Source organism: Phocoena phocoena, chromosome 7, assembly GCF_963924675.1.
Source record: "Phocoena phocoena chromosome 7, mPhoPho1.1, whole genome shotgun sequence".
Classification (NCBI taxonomy): domain Eukaryota; kingdom Metazoa; phylum Chordata; class Mammalia; order Artiodactyla; family Phocoenidae; genus Phocoena; species Phocoena phocoena.
This window is the reverse complement of record NC_089225.1, coordinates 55,061,259-55,084,252: the sequence shown is the minus strand read 5'-3', so window position 1 is coordinate 55,084,252 and position 22,994 is coordinate 55,061,259. Positions and strand designations below refer to the sequence as shown.

General features: G+C 39.3%; 1 protein-coding gene across 1 annotated transcript in view; it reads right to left on the bottom strand.

Annotated features, from left to right (window-relative positions):
• PDK1 (pyruvate dehydrogenase kinase 1) overlaps nucleotides 1-18,569 on the bottom strand; it is a 35,486-nt gene extending 16,917 nt beyond the window's left edge. Inside the window, exons 1-8 of the mRNA XM_065880032.1 lie at nucleotides 18,307-18,569; nucleotides 16,411-16,552; nucleotides 13,634-13,705; nucleotides 11,406-11,590; nucleotides 10,997-11,092; nucleotides 9,908-9,985; nucleotides 8,363-8,439; nucleotides 6,449-6,547 (exon numbers count right to left, since the gene is read on the bottom strand). Of these exons, the coding sequence (XP_065736104.1) occupies nucleotides 6,449-6,547; nucleotides 8,363-8,439; nucleotides 9,908-9,985; nucleotides 10,997-11,092; nucleotides 11,406-11,590; nucleotides 13,634-13,705; nucleotides 16,411-16,552; nucleotides 18,307-18,508 (951 nt within the window). The 5' untranslated portion in view covers nucleotides 18,509-18,569. The remainder of the gene's footprint in view (nucleotides 1-6,448; nucleotides 6,548-8,362; nucleotides 8,440-9,907; nucleotides 9,986-10,996; nucleotides 11,093-11,405; nucleotides 11,591-13,633; nucleotides 13,706-16,410; nucleotides 16,553-18,306) is intronic.
• Between the last annotated feature and the right edge of the window lie 4,425 nt (nucleotides 18,570-22,994).

Below are 22,994 nucleotides of genomic sequence, written 5' to 3'. Positions count from 1 at the left end.
TCAGGAAAGTTTTCAACTATAATCTCTTCAAATATTTTCTCAGTCCATTTCTTTTTCTCTTCTTCTGCAACCCCCATAATTCAAACATTGGTGCATTTAATGTTGTCCCAGAGGTCTCTGAGAGTGTCCTCAATTCTTTTTGTTCTTTTTCTTTATTCTGCTCCCTTTCTCTTCTTTGTTTGCACAACTCCTGGGGTTCAGCTTTGGATTTGGCCCTGCCACTGCATGTAGGTCACCTGAGGGTGTCTGTTCTTCGCTCAGACAGGACAGGGTTAAAGCAGCAGCTGATTAAGGGGCTCTGGCTGGTGGGGAGAGAGGGGTACAAAATGCAGGGCGAGCCTGCAGTGGCAGAGGCCAGCATGACATTGCAACAGCCTGAGGTGCGCTGTGTGTTCTCCCGGGGAAGTTGTCCCTGGATCATGGGACCCTGGCAGTGGCAGGCTGCACAGGCTTCTGGGAGGGGAGGTGTTGATAGTGACCTGTGCTTGCACACAGGCTTCTTGGTGGCTGCAGCAGCAGCCTTAGAATTTCATGTCCGTCTCTGGTGTCTGTGCTAGTAGCTGTGGCTCGCGCCTGTCTCTGGAGCTCGCTTAGGCGGTGCACTGAATCCCCCTCTCCTCACACACCCCGAAACAATGGTCTCTTGCCTCTTATGCAGTTCCAGACTTTTTCCCGGGCTCCCTCCTGGCTAGCTGTGGTGCACTAACCCCCTTCAGGCTGTGTTCACACAGCCAACCCCAGTCCTCTCCCTGGGGTCTCACCTCTGAAGCCTGAGCCTCAGCTCCCAGCCCCCACTCACCTCGGCAGGTGATCAGACAAGCCCCTCAGGCTGGTGAGTGCTGGTCGACACCGATCCTCTGTGCAGGAATCTCTCCGCTCTGCCCGCTGCACCCCTATTGCTGTGCTCTATTCCGTGGCTTTGAAGCTCCCCTCGCCTCCGCCAGTGAAGAGGCTTCGTAGTGTGTGGAAGCTTTTCCTCCTTCACAGCTCCCTCCCCAAGGTACAGGTCCTGTCCCTATTCTTTTGTCTGTTTTTTCTTTTTTCTTTTGCCCCATCTAGGTATGTGGGGAGTTTCTTGCCTTTTGCAAAGTCTGAGGTCCTCTGCCAGCATTCAGTAGGTGTTCTGTAGGAGGTGTTCCACATGTAGATGTATTTCTGATGTATTTGTGGGGAGGAAGGTGAGCTCCACGTGTTACTCCTCTGCCATCTTGAAGGTCTCCATATTATTTTAAATGTCTAATTTTCAACAGAAATTATAAGATATACAAAGAAGGAAGAAAGTGTGTTCTATACACAAGGGTAAAAAAGGAATCAATAGAGACTATACTTGAGGAAACTCAAATTTACTAAACAAAGACTTCAAATCAGCTCTTTTAAATATGTTCACAGAACTAAAGGAAATCATTTCTAAAGAAGTAAAGTATGAGGATGATGTCTCACCAAATAAAGAATAGCAATAAAAAATATAGAAATTATGTAAGAGAACTAAATAGAAATTCTGGAGTTGAGAAGTATAATAACCAAAACAAAATAATTCACTAGGAGGGCTCAACAGCAGACTTAAACACTTGTAAGAAAGAATCATCAATAGTGATGACACGTCAACTGAAATCATCCCATCTGAGAAACAGAAAAAAAAAGAAAAAAAAAAAGAACAAAGCATCAAAAACACCTGTGGGACTCCATCAAGTGTACTGATGCACATATTGGGAATTCCAGGAAGAAAGAGAGAAAGGGACAAAAGAATATTTGAAGAAATAATAGCTGAAACTTCCTGATTTTGATGAAAAAGATGAAGCTATTCAAACTCCAAGTATAATAAACTCAGAGATCCATACCTGGACAGATTACAATCAAACTGTCAAAAGCCAAGAAGAAAATCTTAAAAGCAGCAAGAAAAGTGACTCATCACACACCAAGGATTCTAAAAAGATTAACAGCTGGTTTCTCATCAGAAACCATGAAGGCCAAAAGGCAGTAAGATTAACATATTCAAAGAAATGAATATAGAAAGAAAAAGACTATCAACCAAGAATTCCATAGCCAGTAAAATTATCCTTCAAAAATGAAGGAGAGAGCTTCCCTGGTGGCGCAGTGGTTGAGAGTCCGCCTGCCGATGCAGGGGACACGAGTTTGTGCCCCGGTCCGGGAAGATCCCACATGCCGCGGAGCAGCTAGGCCCATGAGCCATGGCTGCTGAGCCTGCGCATCCGGAGCCTGTGCTCCGCAACGGGAGAGGCCACAACAGTGAGAGGCCTGCATACTGCAAAAAAAAAAAGGAGGAGAAATTGAGACATTCTCAGATAAGCAAAAACTGAGTTCATTATTGGTAGACCTCCCCTATCAAGAAATACTAAAGGGAATCCTTCTCCCTAAAATAAAAGAACAATAGACAGTAAATCAAATCCACATGAATAAATAAAGAGCACCAGGAAAGGTAACCACATAGATAAATATAAAGGATTGTTTAAGCGTATTTTTTTGTTCATAACTTTTTTCTCCTGTATTATTTAAAAGACAACTGCACAGAGCAATAATTATAAATCTGTGTAGATGGACATACAATGTATAAAGATATGTATATGTATATGCCAATAACACCACAAAGGATGGGGAGGGGGAGGCAACAGACCTATACTGGATCAAAGTCTGTGTATACTACTGAAATTAAGTTGGTATATAATCTGAACTAGATTGTTATAAATAAATATTAATTATAATCTCAGGACAACCACTAAGAAAATAACTCAAAGAAATATAATTTAAAAAAAAACAAGAAGGAAATTAAAATGATAAACTAAAAAGTATCATTTAAACAAAAAAAGCAGCAGTAATGGTGAAATAAAGGATAAAGAAAGACACGAGATATATAGAAAAAAATAACAAAATGTCAAATGTAAATTCTACATTAACAATTATTATGTTAAATGTAACTGGCTTGAACACTCCAATTAAAAGGTGGACATTGGCAGGATGGATTAAAAAAATGAACAAACCATATGCTGTTTACAAGAGACACGTTTTAGATTCGAAGACGCAAACAGGTTCAAAGTAAAAAAGTCTGGAAAAACATACACCATGAAAACAGAAACCAGAAGAGAGCTGGGATATTATACTAATATTGGATAAAATATACTTTAGGTCAAAAATTGTTAATAGAGACAAAGAAGGACATTTTACAATGACAGAGGGTCAACACATCAAGAAGATATAAAATTATAAACATATATACACTTAATAACTGAGCTCTGGGGCTTCCCTAGTGGTGCAGTGGTTAAGAATCCGCCTGCCAATGCAGGGGACACAGGTTCAAGCCCTGGTCCAGGAGGATCCCACATGCTGTGGAGCAGGTGGGCCTGTGTACCACAACTACTGAGCCTGCGCTCTAGAGCCCACGAGCCACAACTACTGAGCCCGCGAGCCACAACTACTGAAGCCCACGTGCCTAGAGCCTGTGCTCCGCAACAAGAGAAGCCACCTCAATGAGAAGCCTACACACTGTAACAAAGAATAGCCCCCACCCACTACAACTAGAGAAAGCCCGTGTGTAGCAAAGAAGACACAATGCAGACAAAAATAAATTAATTAAAAAAAACAGGCCATCATATAAAAGTTAAAAAAAAAAAGACTGAAAGCTTTCCCAAGGTAAGTAAAAAGAAAAGGACACCTGTTGTATTCAACATTGTACTGGAGGTTCTAGCCACACAATTAGGCAATGAAAAAAAAACAGATTGGAAAGGAAGAAGTAAAATGATTTCTATTTACAGATGACATGATCTTGTGTATAGAAAATCCTAAGGAGTTCACAAAAAAATTATGAAAACTAATAAATGAGTTTGGCAAGGTTGCAGGATACAAGATCAGTACACAAAAATCAATTATATTCCTATACACTGGCAATGTACAATCCAAAAATGAAAGAAAACAATTCCATTTACAATAGCCCCTAAAAGAATAAAATAATTAAGAATAAACTTAACAAAATAAGTGTTAGACTTGTACACTGAAAATCATAAAACACTGATGAAAGAAATTAAAGAGACCTAAATAAGTGCAAAGACATCCTGTTGTTCATGAACTGGAAGACTTAATTGATCTAAAACATTGAACTTGATCCCCATAAAAATTCAAGCTGGTGTTTCTTGCAGAAATTGACATGCTGATACTAAAATTCTTATGAAAATGCTCTGAACCCATAATAGTCAAAACAACCTTGAAAGGGAAGAACAAAGTTTGAAGACTCACATTTGCCAATTTCAAAACTTACAACAAAACAATAATAATCAAAATGTGCTTAAGGAGAGATATATAGACCAATGGAATAGAATTGAGAATCCAGAAATAAACCTATACATTTACAAGCAATTGATTTTTGACCAGGATGACATGAAAATTCAATGGAGAAAGAATAGTCTTTTCACAAATGGTACTGGGACAACTGGATATCTATCTGCAAAAGAATGAAACTGGATCCCTACCTCAAACCATTTATAAAAATTAACTCAAAATTAGATCAAAGACGTAAACATAAGAAATAAAACTATAAAACTCTTAGAAAGAAACAAAGGCATAAATTTTTGTGATTTTGGATTAGGCAATGGTTTCTTCTTAGATGTGACACGGAAAGCACAAGCAATAAAAGAAAAAATAGAATAACCACAATTCTTCAAAATTAAAACCTTTGTGTTCCAAAGAACACTATGATGAAAGCCACAGAATGGGAGAACATTGGCAAACCATATATCTCATTAGGGACTAGTATCTACGATAGAAAACAAATAAATAGAACTCTTATAGCTCAACAATAAAAAGACAACCCACTTAAAAACTGAGCAAAGGATCTTAATTGACATTTTTTCAAAGAAGATATATATCACTTACACCCATTAGAATGGCTATAATCAAAAAGACTGACAATAACAAATGTTGGCAAGGATATGGAAAAATTAGAACTTTCATTCATTACTGATGGAAATGTAAAATGGTACAGTCACTTTGGCAAGGAGTTTGGCATTCCTCAAAAGTTAAACAGAGTTACCTATAAGCAATTCAGCTCGTATGTATATTCATAAGAGAACTGAAAGCCAATGTTTACACGAAGCCTTGTACACAAATGGCAGCATTATTCACAAAAACCAAAAAATGAAAACAACCCAAATGTCCATGAACTGATGAATGAATAAGCAACATATGTTTATATCCATTCAACATAATGTTATTCAGCCAAACAAAGGAATGGATACATGCTATAATATACTAAGTGAAAGAAGTCAGTCACAAAAGACCACGTATCGTATGACTGCATTTTTATGAGCTGTCCAAAACAGGGAAATCCATATACAGAAAGTGGATTAGTGGTTGCTAAAGGCTGGGGAGAGGAGGAAATGGGGAGTGACTGCTAATGAACACTGAGTATTTTCTTGGGAGTGATGAAAATGTTCTGAAATTAGACAGTGGTATGGTTGTAAAACCTTGTGAATATACTAAAAACCACTGAATTGTATACTTAAGAAAAAAAAGGAACAGTAGATGCCTTCAAAAGTTCTGTAAGATGATTATTTTTAGTCTATAATTCCATGTATGAACTTATAATGCTAGGAAAATGGCAATTGAGGCTGGGGGAGGAGAAAGAGGGGAGATGCTCTAAGAGAACTAACTTCTCAGCTACCATAACTGAAAGCTGATGTTAGCTATTTAAAATTTTCTAATTTCAGATATAGCAATATTAGAATACTACTTTAAACTAGCTAAATACCAGAAGAAACAACTAAAAGACTATCTCTGAGTAGTGACCTACAAACGGCAAGGACCTGACATATATGATTTTTATATGCTCTTCATTTGTTAATTTAATACAAAATTTAAAATGACTATTTTTAAGAGAGAAACATCATCATACTCTAAGAAACTGGACTATCTGAAAAATGTAGTAGAGAAGGCCTGGCACTCGGGTCAAAAGACTGATTTCATGTCCTGTGTCATTTATTGGCCATCTAATAATGAACTAATCACTGTGTCTAGTTTCATATCTGTAAAATTGAGAATAAAATTACCTTTGCTCCTAACTAAAATTTGCTATGAAAATCAAATGAAACAAAAGTAGATTAAAAAGCATTGTTTAAAAATGAAAAATTATGTACTATCTACGTAACACTACAGATACCCAAATATTTTAGATTTTACTTATCAAAGTAGATACCAAAGTGGACATTCATGATCCTGCTAAGCTGTCTGTCTCCAGGATTTACTTTAACTTGAATCATCTGGATGAAGGACCAGAATAGAAACAGACTCAAGGGAATATTCCATAACCTGCCAGATAAATGAAGTAATGTGCTTATTATCAGTTAGTTACAGAATTCCTTTCTCCTAAGAATAAATTGTCTTCTAGAAAATATGTGCATGCCTGTACATCAATTTAAAAAAATAAACAAAGAACAGCATTTACCTTCACAGTCAAATCCTCATTACCCAGTGTGACGTGGACTTGAATAGGTGGGTAAACACCTTTGTCGGCATGATGCTCCATCGTTGCTCTCATTGCATTCTGAAATACATAAGGGTTACATTAAAAATGCAACTTTAAAGAGAGAAACTAATTACAATTTTCAAGTACATATGCACTACTTGAAATTCTTCTAAAAATTTAATTCAGTGGAAATATGCCAGAGAATCATAATTCTTATAACCATATTTAAAGAATTACTTTAAAAAAATAAGTCAGTTTTGAAGGACTTGGTAGATATTTAGATTTAAAGACCCCAACTAAATTCTGCATATTTTCCAAAACCAGACTTCTCGACACTTTTAACTAGTTTTACATGAAAGCAGAAAATTCTATCCAAATATTTTTATAATTTGGTAATGGGCAAACCTTGTTTTTTGAAAACAGTTTCATCTCCATTTTAAAGAACTATTTAAATTGCCATAAATTGCTTTAAGAAAAAACAATTTTTTCATTTAGTATTAATAGCAAGTCTTATTATGATGTGGAAATGAATCCAAGTTACCACTAGTTTGAAACTGGGGTATTTACACTGTAAAACTGTTTTGACCAATTTCTAGAGGATACAGGGTACACAGTGCCAACATATCATAAGCACTAAGTGATAACATGACATGTAGCATTGGAGTGTAGGAACTGCTAAGACTAGATACAGTTTAAAAGGCAAAAGACAGGACTGAACTTGGAAATAAGAGTGTGTGGCCCTGGAACACCAATCAGGATTGAGTCCCCTGAGGAGGGGAGTCTGTCATCTCTACCAAAGGCCATTTAAGATCAGGTTTCAGACAGAAGCCATTATCACTGACATAATATAAAATCTGTTACATAATATGGTAATATTTCTTTTATAAAGCATCATGGGGAACAAGATCTTTATGTGACTGCAATTTCAAGGAAAAAAGTTACTTTTAATCCTTGAAGTGCCAATCGTTTATTCATTTAACTACTTTGGTAGAAAGATTTTTGTAAGATATTCAATACGTTCTTGCTGTCTTAGAACCAAGAACATTCTTCAATCTTTGCTATTCTAAGACAGTCAACCAGTTTTTCTGTGTTTCACTGTATTTTCCTTTTTCATGATCAGGCTGAAAGCCACCTCTTCTCTCTTCCACAGGCTCTTGGCTGAAGACATGGTAACCACACTGAGAGAGACTACAGGCTTGATCTGGGGTGTAATTTTCAGCCACGTGGACCCGTACCACTCCTCATCATTCACTTTCCTGTCTACCAGCAAGTGTCATTGGTGTGTTGATGAGAAAAAACGTACTCTCAATATTATTAGCATAATTGTATTTAGTTTTCAAATTTTGCTGTAAAGAGCAAAAATAACAGGAGAAGTCCTGTAAATCAATATAAATGACTTTCTCAAAAAAAATGCATATAACAGTGGGACTGGTCCTTTAGAGGTGAAAGTTGAGAATCATTCTTCTAAATATTTTGTTTTGTAAAAATATAAATAAAACTTTATTGAGCACCTATAGTGTGCTGCCACTGTATTAGAATTTAGTATGTTATTCTCTTCATAGTAACCTAGATAGTATTATCCTTGTTTTACAGAGGAGTAAACTGAGGCTCAGAAAGGTTGAGTGACTTGCCCAAGGTCACACACATATTACGTGGCAGAATTGGAATTCAAATCCAGGTCTTTCTGAGTCCCAGGTCTGAGCTTACCATTAAACTGAGGGGCCTGTGAGTGTTGACAAACAGCGGATCTCCAGTGATGTGACATGACACCGAACATGAAAGGGTATCTTTTAATGAAACTGAGGAAAATGCGGTACAGTATTTAAACTTTCAAAGCAGATTCCTAACCTTAGAAAAGGACTGATAAAGGTGACGTAATACTATTTTACAAACCTTGAAAAGTTCAAACACCATGTGATAGAGATGGGATGGTACATAAACCACTTGTATTGGCTGTCCTGGTGATTTTGCTACAGAGCAGAAGAGAAAAATATGAAAGTACAGAGAGATGTGCTTAGAGCATTTTAAAGAATATATTGTGTAGTGATGAAAAGAAAACATTTACTATGGAGGATAGTACTATTTGGGGGAGAAGGGCCACACCAGTTCTTCACTGAATCAGTGTTTGAACCCAATGCTCACACAAATTTATAACTGACTGTGACAACAAGAGTCCTGCACTCACTCTTGCAATCCTGCATAATGATCTACCAACCCATCTTCCCATTCTTGTCTACAACGGTGAGTCTGTTTTAAGACACTCAGCCTTAAGGTCGGAATTTCACCTTCCAAAAAGAAGTGTTAAAGTCTACTTGGTCCAACCCACATAAATACATTATTTCTTTAAAAAGCCATTTTTTAATTTTTTCACCCAGGTGGAACGTTTTGTTTTATTTTAGGTACTTCAACGGATATAGATCTGAATAAAAACTTTGAGCTAGCATCAATTTATCAAGGACTACTAATTCTACATTCAAACATTTAATAGGAGCCCAGCTGGGGGTAGAGGGCAGATAATAAGTAAAGCAGAACTTTTAGTAAAGGAGTAAGAGTCTCCATACCTTAGAATTCTAATTTAGCCAATAAACTGGACTCTCCACTGAATACTGTCCCTTGGAAACATGCCCAGAGCAGTTCAGGTTCCCAAACTATCACTTGTGCATTGTGGTTCTTATTTACTGAATGGTACCATATGGCTTTAGAAAACCAGGCAATTCTATTTTCAATGGGGCAACTTCCTCCACTGCCCTCCCACTCTAAGGTCCAGAATACAACTCAGTAAAGCCTATTTAATTTCATTCTTCTTAAAGGGTGATTTTAACTTAGGAAATGTTTGTCCCTCTATCAAGCTACCCTACCTCAAGGAAAAACAGGGAGACTCATCAATCTCCTTCCAAGGCATCTAAACCTTTTGTGTCCAAAAGGCACTAGTCAGGGTAAAAAGAAGACCATCAGAAATAATCAGATTCTCATATAGATGAGCATCCTTTCCTCTTTTACATCTCCAGTCTTTTTACTTCCTCAACAATAAAAAATGGTTTACAACTCAGGAAACAGAAATCTTAAAGGGTAAACCATACATTATTGAAGTACATATAAAAGTCAGATGTAATTTTCTCGGCATCACTTTTTTCTATGACTAACCAGAAAATCAAAAATAAGCAAAGAATCAATATTATCAATTAAAAATAAGGAAAACGGGGAAGAAAAAGCCAAAATGTCTTTCAGACAGGATCCAACTAAATTAAAAAAAATATATATATATGTACACACACATAAATACATATATTTTTAACATGATTTGCTCTCCCTCAGTTTTCATAACCAATGAAGAAGTTGATGAAAAGTTCTTTTAATTAAAACAAATCTAAATTCTTCTTATCATTCCTTCTCTGGTAATCATAACACTAATCATTAAGGAAAAGGCATCAGGCTTACCATTTAGTTCTTCAAGTTCTAGTTCGGGAGAGTTAATATAATACAAATCACACAGACGCCTAGCATTTTCATAGCCATCTAGTGTGAATCAAAACAAAAAAGTCATTAAATAAATTTACTTCTGTTTCATGCATTAAGATGGCAATAGTATATAGACAAAAGAAATTTTAAAACTTTCTACAGAAAAAAATATACTTTAATAATCTTAGTTTGGGGAAGGTCTTTTTTAAGTACGACATGACAAAGCCTAAAGGCCAGAAAGGAAAAAATGACAGATATGATCACAAAAAATTAAAATATCTGTATGGGAAAAGACACCATAAACAAAGTAAAAAGAAAACCAGAAGGCTGAAGAAAATATTTACAATACAGATAACAAAAATTTAGAGTTGTAAGGGTTTAGGGAATAGCCACTCTCATTCATTGATACGTTTTTGGAGGTATCAAAATTTGAAAGGCACTTTAAATATTTTTGATTCTAGGAATCTTGCCTTCTAAAATACTAGCAAAAGTCAGCACATATCTAAGGATGTCCACTGCAGTACTGTTGGTGATAGAAAATTTAAAACAACCGAAATAGGCATCAATAGGAGATGGATTAATACATTCTGATACATCCGTAACGGCCATTCAATAACCTGGTGTATATCCATATGTACTGCACATGGTACAATGTCTGTAAACTTGTAGAAAAATATACACAAAGTACCCCATTTTCCAAAAACAACAAACAAGACCAACAGTTATGTATGTGTGTGAGTATAGACGGTACAAACACAAAAAAGTGTGGAAAGATGCAAACCAAACTATTATGAATTATGGCTCCAATATAGGGAATTAGAAAGGGGGTAGGAGGAAATATTTTGAAGTCAACCGATAGCTTCATAACATCACCACACTCTAACAAAACACTGTATCAACAAAACATTCGTCCTATTCATAGTGCACAGTTAGCATTATAAAGTTATATTCAAACCCATACGTTCACTCCTAACATTTTATCTCATAATATAAATAATTATTTTAATAGCAAGAAATAATACTCAATTTTGATTTTTTCATTTTTTCTGAAAGGAGAAAGGTACTTACCTTTAATAACTTCAACCACATTGCAGTTTGGATTTATGCTTCCAATGTGTTTTCGATGAGACAGGCTTCCTTTGCCTTTTCCACCAAATAATAAAGCTATCAAAAAATAAAAAACAAATAAAATAAGCTAAAATACCTAATGCCCCTGTCCAGATTTGAATACTGTTTCTCTAATGGGTAGCAAACAGTAGAACAAGTATTTTCCTTAAACATAAACATAGTATTTTACATAATGTTAAACATAAAAACTCAATTTAAAAAAAGCTCCTTTGTACGGCAGTCTATTTGCTTTTCTTAATACGTGAAAAAGTAAAATTAAATGTTCTCCCTAAAAGGAAGTTTTCTAAATAAATTTAAAATACACCAACACATCTTATTTAGCTTCTTCTCTTGACTTGCAGACACTTACAGTGCTGATTGAGTAACATTCTAATTGAAATGCGACTCATGTAGAAACGATCCAAAAAGTACTGAACATTCTGGCTGGTGACAGGATCCACCCCGAAGCTCTCCTTGTATTCAATCACACCCTGAGCCATCGTGGGAATCACGTCATTGTGTCGGTTCCTGATCCGTATCACAGTATCTGTAAAGCTAAACAAACCCGTCTGTTAAAACAGCCAAATATTTTGGCAAGTGAATGGGATACTAAAATCTAAGTTTACTCAATAATACTAGGCAAGGAAGCCCTAATTCAGTAAAATAAGCATCGGTGCATGTTTTCTTACACTTATTTAAATATATTTCAGATGATAAAATATACCACATCTATGGAGATGTTAAGAAATTCCAAAATAGAACTTGTGAGATGTAATTATTTTCTGGGAACTCCTGAAAGTAACACGGCCACAAAACACAATCCTACAAATGTGAAGGGTTTTCTTTAACCATTATTAACTAAGATTATCTGAGCACTTGCTATGAGGATGGATCCAGGGACATTCAGCATAAGGGAAGACAGAGCACTTGCTTCTAGGGAACACATGCTCTGTAAGGAATGAAGATGAATGAGCCAATAAAGGCTGTCTATTTTGGAACTATTCCCCAGGTTCAAAAACAGAAAGGGCCACTTAGATAAGTAGAAAAGAATTCTAAGTCCATTCATCCAATGAGTTTAAAAAAAAATGGGAGAAGAAAAGGTAAATGTTGTGTTCAAAGAAAAATCTTCAAGCCATCCAGGCTTCCCATTTCTATCATTCGGAAGACATTATTGCATGGTTAATTTAAAGAACTAAATAAAAGAGGAAAGAAGTCTTAGTTATGAAGTAACAAAATCCATCTTGTAATATACCCGTAAGAATTTACACTTCCGAATGAGTGCTTTCTCATTCAAAGTCATCATCTTGAATGCTATTAACCTATTCCAATGATGCTCTCACTACTCAAAACATTTCTGGAATTCCTAGCTTGTAATTAGTTTTGAAACCAAACTGTTAATCCAAAATACAAACAACAAAACTCCTCAAAAACAACAATCAACTCATCATTTCTAGTCACTCCTTAATCATTTATTTCACATCTCTCTATCTTGTCAAAACCAAAACCTGCAGTATTCTGCCTGGCTGCTCACCTTATTTTTTAAAATTCAGCTCTGAATAACTTTTCCCAGAAGGTTCTACAGCATAATGTTTACTTTTAAGTAAGACTGAGTGGGTCCAAATCCATTTGCTATCTCTGTGACCTTAATGCTATCTTATGTTACTTAACCTCTTTGTGCACAGATAGTATTACCTCAGTAGAGTTATTTTAAAGATTAAATGACATCATCTGTGTAAACTATGCTGCATACCTAGACACAGAGTAAAATTCCTGATGTTATTTTCAGACCAAAATCATGTTTAAAAAGTGAAATGTTGCTATCACCTTTAAAGACAGTAAATAAAAAATGTGTAATGCACTCGAAGGACAACAAAAGAGGTAGCCTTTAAGTTCTGAGCAACATTCACTGGAATAAGCAGGTAACTTGCCTTAGGGGACTATGGGGCTTATTAGTCCTGGTATGTTGATTATTAAACAGGTCACATTACTTACACTGTCTCAAAGACCACTGGTCATAAACTAGAGACCCACAGACAAGTTTTTGTAGGCCTTCAGTGTTTGTTAAAAATTTAATTAGTTTCCAATCTTTCAAAATTAGGAGATTTTACTTTAAAAAAAAACTAGACTTGCAGTTTTTCTTACACACACACACACACACACAGATCAGATGATCTGGGCAGTGTTTCTGCTCAGCAATGATCAGCGGAGCTGAGATGGCTGTCCTTTAGAAGCATGCACTCTCCAGGTCAAGAGTCCTCACCAGCCCCCTATCATCCAAGTGGTACTGAGGCCACATCTACATTTCCATATTGGTCATCCCATTTGAATTATATCTTTCTTTACACTAGAGTTAAGAGGAACATGAAGATTTTCTTATGCCCAGCCCAATTTACGAACTTATGTTACCTGATTGGCCTGTATGGGCTGCTATAGACACATATACCACCATATGTTCTAGAGCAGTAGGAAACTAAAAGTTAATCAATTTTCCTAAAGTGACCCAACAGCAGGTATAAGCTCAATACCTTTACATTTTTTATATGATGTTCAAACAGTATAAAAATTCTGTTCAGAATAGGGTCAAAACTGTGTACTTACTCATAAACAGTTTTAGCATCTTCAGCACTTTTGTCCTTAAAATCAAGAAGCTCCTGAAGACTCTGGATATACCTAAAATGCAAATCAACCCCTAGTAAAGCTGTTCTTTTACATTTTGAAACTTTAATATTGTGAAAATGTTCAAAAGGCATTTTTAACATTTCTTAATTTTTAATTAATTTTTAACAAATTATGGTTGAAGTAGGATTTTTATACCCATTCACGTTCAAGCAAAGTGCCTGACAATAATTAGAAGAAGGTACATGTTTTCTCCTAAAAGCTTAGGTTAAATTTGATTTAAGAATTTTAAGATTTCCTACTACTCTTTTTTTTAAAGTTCTATACTCTAAGATAGTTTTTAAATTTCTTAAAATTACCACTGTACCTTACAGTATAAATACTGACTTATGAGAACTGAGTCTGTCACCAATAGTTATGTGATATTGGGCAAATGACTTACTTGTCTTAGTCTCAGTAAAATGTGGATGTCAGCCTACCTTGGTCTAAGAGTCTAACTTAAATGCCTCTGCTTTAAAAACTTAATTTTAGATGTTTGTGTCCAGTCAACAGATGTTTATTGAAAGTTTACAATCTAACATGCGGTTCTTTTAAACAACTGAACAAAAACACAAAAGTCATGAAAATGCAGGTTTTTAATTTACCTAACAATTCAAGGGAGCAAATCACCTGGTAAAGGAACAAAATGAGGGAAGCCAGATGACTCTCTGAAGGTCATGCTGAGGAGCACAGTGGCAGTGCAGCGCCAGAGCCAAAACACCTACCATTCAATGACCATCAGTAGTGTAAGGTCTGCTTTGGCTTGATCTAAAACTGCCATAACTTAGCAGGCACCCAGGGGCAATGAAAGTGTTTTAAAAATCTGTAAATCCACATGTTGGTTTGGAAAGTTGTTTCTGACAAGCAATATGCCTTACTGCATGCCAATACATTCCAAAGTCAAGTGATTCTGATGTCTACTGTTACGACTTAACACTTACTTTTCTCTTTATTGGCAAGAACAATTACGCTCTTTATTCAAGAGATACTGAAACCAAGCAGGACCCTGTGGGGCTCCTGGGCATGGAAGCCTTTCCATGTCCCCTGTTTCTTGTTTGTAGGGAATAGACTCCAGCCTCCACAACCTTCCCTGAGTTCCAAAGGGCAGGTCCAAACAGTTGGTAATCAGGGAAGGGAGGGGATGCAGAGACAAGGCAGGAGCAGCCAAGAAACAACAGTGCAGCCTTGGGGCAGGTCCTGGTTCCACCTCAAGTGAGATACATAACAATATCTTTGAGCTTTTTTACAGAACTAAAACCCCCAACAAATGGAATATGTTAGCATTCTTTAATCCAGAGAAGGTCACAGTTTGATAACCTCAGGAAGCTCATCGGGAGACCACCTGAGGCCAGATGAAAGGACTGCAGGCCCTGCACACACCCTGGTCCTTATCAGCAAACCCTGCCCTTGAACCACTGCTATAATCACCAAATCTCCGTGGGTTGGGACACAGTTTTTCAGGGCATGAGCCCACTGTGTCCCACTTTGCCTGGCAAAGCAATAAGCTATTCTTTCCTACTTCTCCCAAAACTCTTGTCTTCAAGATTTGATTCGGCACCAGTGCACAGAGGCCGAGTTTTTGGCATCAAATTATCAAGACTTACAATGTGTTAGGCACAGATAAGATTTCAAAATGCAGCATATTCTATTTTTAATGAATTAAAAACAAAACAAAACAAAACAGGAATAAGCCTCCATAGAAAATTGTATGTCCCCCTTCCATCAGAGTTCCTCTTACTTAAACCACATTTCTGTTACATTCTTGGACTACATGGCATCTAATTATCATTTATGTAGCAGTCATACTTCTTTCACTTATTTTAAAAAACTGACATTAGATCAGCTTCTTCCAAAACTATAATGCCTACAACAGGAAAGCTAGGATCTCCACAAATCATAATTGGGAAATGTCTTGCAGCTCAATTTTTTCCATTTAAGACTGAAATCTGGCAAACTCTTTTGTTTGAAATCTATAGTGCTTAAGAGAATAACACTTTTAATAACATTAACAAGAAAGGCTGTACACAGGTGGCCACATATGTGTGCACACTTTTAATACCTCTACTGTCATTTTTTAAAGGAGAGATCATAGTTTCTACACAATTCTAATAACTTCTAATTGTCTTTAAATGGTAGAATAAAGATTTTAACTTTTGTGATTTATAAAAATATACTTCAATAAAATAAATTCAGTTTATAAAAAATATTTATACCCTTTAATACATTTTATTAATCTAACCACAGCATGGGGCAGTAGAAACAAACAAATCTGAGTTTGAATCCCAGCTCCACCAGGACTGGTACTGCCTCGGACAAAGGACTTAATCTGTAGGTGCCTCAGTTTTCTCATCTATAAAATGGAGGTAATCATGCCTACTGGGCAGGGTTATTGAAGGGATTAAAGGTAATGTACATAAATCCCTAACTATCACCATACAGTAGATATTTTTATTACATTATAAAATAACATCCCTGCAGATTTAATAACACAAATCTGAAATATAGTGTTTGTATTTCTGTGCAGTTCTGATTGTTTTTTTCAAAACCAAAAAGTAGTACAGTCCAGGATTCAGGGGATAAACCCAGATACATCCAAACAAAGGAGGAGGTTTGCTGCCACTACCTTAAGATTCCACTGAAGAGTAAAAAAGTATTTGCTTTAACTTCGGGTAAAGTCTACAACTCTATGGAAATTGCAAACTCAAGACAGGGAATCTTACCAGCTTTGCACCAATTGAACTGATGGTGTCCTGAGAAGATTATCTGGAAGAAGACTTATTTCTTTCATTATATTTGCCAATCTCACAGGCAACTCTTGCCGCAGAAACATAAATGAGGTCTTTTCACAAGCATTCACAGATCCTGAAACCAAAGAGTGGGAAGAGCAGTAAGTGGAGGCCATAAGGCAGGGAGAAACACAGAGGGAGTTATTTGGCAAGTGGTAGCATCACCATATGACAGGGCAAGGAAGAGGAGGCAAGGGACAAGATACCCTGAATGACCTTCCAACTCCTACCCTTCCAACCACACTGTACAGCAGCAATGAGGATACTTTCTTATCTCCATTACTCACATCTCCCATAAGCAAGCCTAAGCAAGTCACAGGGTCTAATTAACGTAGGACCTGCAAAAACCTATCCTATGTAACTTGTTGTTGCTATCATTAAAAAAATCTGTTTCTTAACTCTAGGTTTATGAGAAGAACCTCTCTAAGAAACAGTGGAAATTTTGACATGTTCACAGGAAGATGCATTGATTCCACGCAGAACTACTACACTAATTGCCATAAGCAAAGAGTAAATGTAGAAGAATCTTTCAGGCAACAAAGCAAAAAATACCAATGCCTGTTCAGCAATCATCTTCAAGCTTCTCCCCCAGCAGGTCCTATTCAATTGTTTGATTCCTGGAAAGCAACCTGCTTCCTCCTCCACTCCTATCTCAAGATGCTAAGCAGAACAGCTGTAGAATCTCCTTTGGCAAGCAGTTTCATTTAAGTTAAACTAAAAAGCCCTGTTATTTCAGTAATGCATTTTAAACTCACTGATTTAATCTTGCTGTTTTAGCAAGAGACATCCTTAGCAAAAACTAGATTGTCAATAGCAGGAATTATTGTATTAAAACATTTTCCTGTGAAAGTTTAATGGCATACTTGGGAACAAGGCCAAATTCACCCCTTAATCACACTACAGTCATTTTAAAGTAAAAACAAAAACCAAGAAATCCGAGCCAAACAAAATTGCCACTGTAAACCACAAGTTCAAAATACCAAAATATACCATGGTGGTATCTTTCAAGCCACTAGTGATCCGTTAGTGACCAAACAGCACTCAAAATGCTGAAGATAACTTTGCCTACTCCAAGTTTTGACTTTATTAGTTTCCCCCGTTTCCCCTTAGCGCCCCCATATGAGAAGGCAAAGTTAAATGCCTGACTTTGAAATTCCTCTGCAGCCTTTCTAGAGAAAACCAGGAAGCACCCATCCGAGGAAGGCGAAAGTCGATAGTCACTTTGGTAAACAAACCCCACATCATATTGTACTCACGCACTTTACACGTGCTCCAGAGTTTGTTGTTGACGAAATGAATGTGCCATTGGTGGAAACTCCTAAGCCAGTGGCAAGGAAAACATTCTCTGAAACACTGGGCCAGTTATAACCTGCTTCCCCTATCAGCACGCCACTTTTATGCAATCATCATATGCAAAACTAAGCATTTATCAGCACTCTGCAGAATCCCAACGCGACTCCCAGAGGTGTCAGCACACTCGCTTCCCACCGGAGCTGCGCTCTTCCGAAACGGCCAGGCTGCGAGCGCGGAGGTGCACACGGGCGCTGAAAAGCGACGGGTCATTCCGCCCTCGGCCCCGGGTTTGTTTTTCAACAATACACGGCAAAAAAAACCCCACACGCTTCCAGTTATCTCGCCTGCCCCTGCACCTGAGCAGAAAGATCCATCCGCGAGGAAGGAAGGAGGCGCCTAAGGCGCCCGGGGAGAGACGTTGAGTGGGGCGCTCAGAAAACAAGAGGGCGTCCGCGCGGGCCGGGCCCGGCCGGGGTCAGCGGCCGCAGCTCCCGGCTGGGGCTGCGCAGGAAGGCCCGAGGTCCGGGCCGCACTCACCGAAGTCCAGGAACTGCTTCATGGAGAGCGGGGACGGTGAGAAGCGCGCGTAGAAGTCCACTTGGCCCGGAACGCCGCGTTCAGGCGCCGGGCCGGAGCCCGAGTCCGAGGTGAGGCTGCGGCTGACGCTGGGGAGGGCGGCGCGCAGCCCGGGGCTAGGACCGGCCGAGGCGGCTCCGCGCAGCAGCCGCGCCAGCCTCATACTGAGCCCCGCCGGAGGAGCCGGAGCCCCGGGCGCCAGGTCCCCGCTCCGCAACTCGTCCGGGTGGTACGTGAGGGACGTGGCGGCCTCGGGGGCGGGGAGCCGCTGTCACCGCCGCGGCCACCGCCCCCTTCGCCGGAGCCCGGCCCCTCCTCCGCCGCTGGGCGGGGCCCTGGGGGGGAGGAGGCGGGGAGCGCGCGCCGGGCCGCCCCCGAATCAGAGTCCGGCCCCACGCGCCGCGGGGCGGGGCCCGGAGAGCGGCAGGGCGGGCGCGTGCGCCTGGAGGCCCGGCGCTGTGTAGTGCGCCCTGCCACGCCCTTTGGGAACAAAACCCACCTTCCTGCTTCCCCAGCCATTCCAGCCTCAGCCGAAAGGCTCAAGGGCGGGGCCTGGCTCAAGGGCTCCGCTTCCAGGCGCCACGGTGTCCTGCTGTGAGCGTGTTCCAGAAACCCTCCTCTGTGATGCAAGCCCAATATTTTACAGGGGAGGAAACTGAGACCCAAAGAGTTTCAGGAGCAGACCGTTGCCAAACAGTGGGACAAAAGTACGAATGGTGATCACTGCAGAGTGTGGCCCTAAATAATAGCACAACGACCGGCCGTCCCAGGAGAAGAGAATTGGCAGCCCAACTTGAAGCGTTATCTACAGGCATTCTCGGCCTGGGCAGCAGTGTATTAAAAAAGGCTCCCTCCACTCCGATTGCCCTTCTCTCTGTCCTCTTAGCGTCACAGTTTGGTTGCCCCATCCTTTCCAGGTTTCTAAATATAATATAAGACTAAATGTAATAATACAAGACTAGAGAATTTCTAATTTTGATTCAATCCCTCAGAGTTGCAAAGGCTGAGTCACAGTGAAAATTACCACTGTCCCTTCTCTCCACTGCTACTTCCCCATATTATCGAATCACAGTTCTTTATAATGTCCTAGATGCAACAAAAATACTTTTCCATGGGTGTGTAGTTTATCAATTTTATTGTATAATTATACAATAAAAATTTTATATGTATATATTTATATGTATAGATATACTATATATATGTATACATACATATATGTATATATGTACGTATATATGTGTATATATATCCAGCAGTTACTGGTATAGAATAATTCATTTCTCCATATGGTCAGTTCTTGAGTTGTATAAAAGTATATGTATAAAGAATGAGATGAGGACTTCCCTGGTGGCACAGTGGTTAAGAATCCGCCTGCCAATGCAGGGGTCACGGGTTCAATCCCTGGTCCGGGAAGATCCCACATAACGCGGAGCAACTAAGCCCGTGCGCCACAACTACTGAGTTTGTGCTCTAGAGCCCACGAGCCACAACTACCGAAGCCAGTGCGCCTAGAGCCCATGCTCTGCATCAAGAGAAGCCACCGCAATGAGTCCATGCACCGCAATGAAGAATAGCCCCCACTCTCCACTAGAGAAAGCCCGTACGCAGTAACAAAGACCCAACGCAGCCATAAATAAATAAATAAATTTATTTTTAAAAAAAGAATGGGGCTTCCCTGGTGGTGCAGTGGTTGAGAGTCCGCCTGCCGATGCAGGGGACACGGGTTCGTGCCTTGGTCCGGGAAGATCCCACATGCCGCGGAGTGGCTGGGCCCGTGAGCCGTGGCCGCTGAGCCTGCACGTCCGGAGCCTGTGCTCCGCAACGGGAGAGGCCACATTGGTGAGAGGCCCACGTACCGCAAAAAAAAAAGAAGGATGGTCTGAGGCCTGGGGAAAGGTGAATGGAGGTAAGGTGGTGAAGTAACCCGTGTTCTGTGCATGCGCAACTGAGCTACGTGCTTTTTCATGGGATGCTTGTTCAGAAAATGGAGGGGTTAGTGTGATCTGAGGGTGGAGTGTTTTGGCCTTCTGATGTCAAAAGGTCATCTATCCAACACTGCAGAAGGCCCAGTTGAATAGTTGGTGGTCTCGACCAATATGAACTGGGCAAGACTAGCTCCATGTTCCTGAAAAACAACTTTTGAAACCGTTACTATAGTGATCCATACGTCAGAGGTGTTATCTGTTATCTATAGGGGGCGGTTAAAGGAGTCTTGGGATATATTGTCTAAGCTATGTGAAGCTTGAAGGGTGTACAATCTGTAGGATTAGTTAAGGTAGGTTTGATCAGTGAAGGCAGGTTACATATGATTGATTAAGCAAGTTATAGTTTAAGGGATCTGTTGACTGCCCTTGCTTTCATTATCCCACAGGTTTAGCTTGAGGGAGAACATTGACCACTTGGAAACAAGTGTAGGTGGTTGAAGGGATGGGGTGGAAGCAGCAAACATATTTTCCAAAAGTGGTGCCTCTAATAATTCTTTCAGGTATCTGTTAAAATGGTTGTTGTTATGATTTTGGTGACAATATCTTAGAGGAAGCAGTATGAACATGACTATGAGATATGTAGAGAAAGTAATCAGAGGGTGGTATCTCTTTTATATGTTTGCTGCCCCATCAGCCATACTCTGTACCCTCCAAATGTGGCCTTCCTTCATCCATTCTATGAATATTTGTTGAATGCCTAGGTACCAGGTCATGCTCTAGGTGGCTGGGAATAAAGCCATGGGCAATTCAGATAGGATCCCTTTCACATATGCCTGCTTTTACAAAGCATATAATGCAAAGTCCAACATGGTAGAAGAATTTTACACGTTGTCTTCAAATATTAGCCTGCTCCATAAAAGAAAGATTAGGTTTGTTCTGAGTGGCCCAGGCAGCAGATGGAAGACTTGTGGGTGGAAACTGTAGGGAGCCAGATCTGACTCACACGTGGAAAAACTTTGGTTACAGCCCTTTGACTGTGAAATGGGCAACCTTAGAGGAGGAGGGGGTTCTTGTCAATGACTGTTAGAGTCTGGAGGACAGCATTCTAAGGACACTGTGGGGAGGATGATTAGGAAGCAATGTGGTGCTATGAAAAGAGACTGGATTCTGGTGTCAAATCCTGGCTCTTTCGTGAACTGGCTATGTGGCCTTGGGTGAGTTACTTAACCTCTCTGAGCCTCAGCCTCCTTACCTAAAAAGGGGGTATAATATCTGTCTCACTGGGGGTGACTGTAACATAGATAGTTTAGCCATCTGTGTTAGCACAATGCCCAGGACATACTAAACACTCAAATGCCCTCTATTTTTTTTTTTTTTATCATTACTGGTGGTTTTTTAAAGTTATTTCCTTATTACGGTTTGATCAGAACCACTCACATACATGTTTTGCATGAAGCCAACTTTACCAAAGATTTGGTAGAAAACAATTTACAATGGAATATTAGCCATCCTTAAAATAGTCCCTCAACTACTCTGTGATTCTGCCGCAGCCTCCAGTCGTTTTGCCTTCCTCCTTCTCCCCTTCCTTCCAGATCACTCCTTGAGCTCTAAATTCTTCTCACACTATCATGCACAGTTTTATTCAGCTTCCTCAGCCCTGATTTGCAACTGTGCTGTTTTCCACCCGAGCATGTCGAGGTGCTCAGCTGAACATTAACTTGTGTGAACGCACAGAGGCCGGGCAGAAAGCTGGAGATTTATCATATCAAGGTTCTTTCACTCAGAAACCAATCCAGCTTTTCTTTTCTCCAAAGTATATTCACCAAGCTTCCACCCAATATACAGAGAATGAGTATATAAAAATAGATTTAAAATTACATCAACTTTTCACTTCTTGGTCAGAGGCTTAGGGTCCAGAAACTGGAGAGAGCATTAGATTTTTTTCAGGTATCTGTTAACATGACGGTTGTTAAGACTATAGTAAAAATATTTTAGAGGGAGCAATATAAGCATAAGACTGTAAGATACGGGATCAAAGGTAGAAAGTGATCAAAGGGTGGTATCTCTTTTACGAACTTTTACCAAAGGGCTATATTATTTAACTATGTACATATAAAGTATAACTGTAATGTAAGGCTCTATAAAAACCTGTATAGCAGACTTGGGCGGGATTCTCTAAATTCACTGAGATTTTATGATTCTTGTTGGACTGATTTGACTGAAAATCATGGAAACAAGCTGGACTATGTTCACCCTGTCTCCTTTACCCTCTGGCTTCATGGGGCTCAGAGGATAAGAGGAAAGTTATGACTATTTATTCTCCTGCCCCTTCCTGCTGGGCCATTATTTGCGTCCCTCTTAAGTGTGGCCACAGCTCCCTCCCCATGCCCAGTGAGCCCTAGAGGTGGTACCAGTTTCCTTCTCCTGTTAATTGGGGGTGCTTCACGATCCCTGTCTCTTTACTCTGCCCACACCTCTGTAAAGAGTCCCTTCACACACTCTTCTGTTTCCCCTTTGGGTAACGCTACCATTTCCTGTCCCAGAACCCTGATGCTTTACAAAGGTAACTTTCAAACAAAAGATAAAAAGCATGATTTTCATGCAACTACAAAATGAACACATCATCGCATTGTGTACGTTTAACATCTTATGATTTTATCAATTATACTTCAATAAAGCTGAAAAAATAAAATGAACACACCCAAATTTTAATTAACACATTCA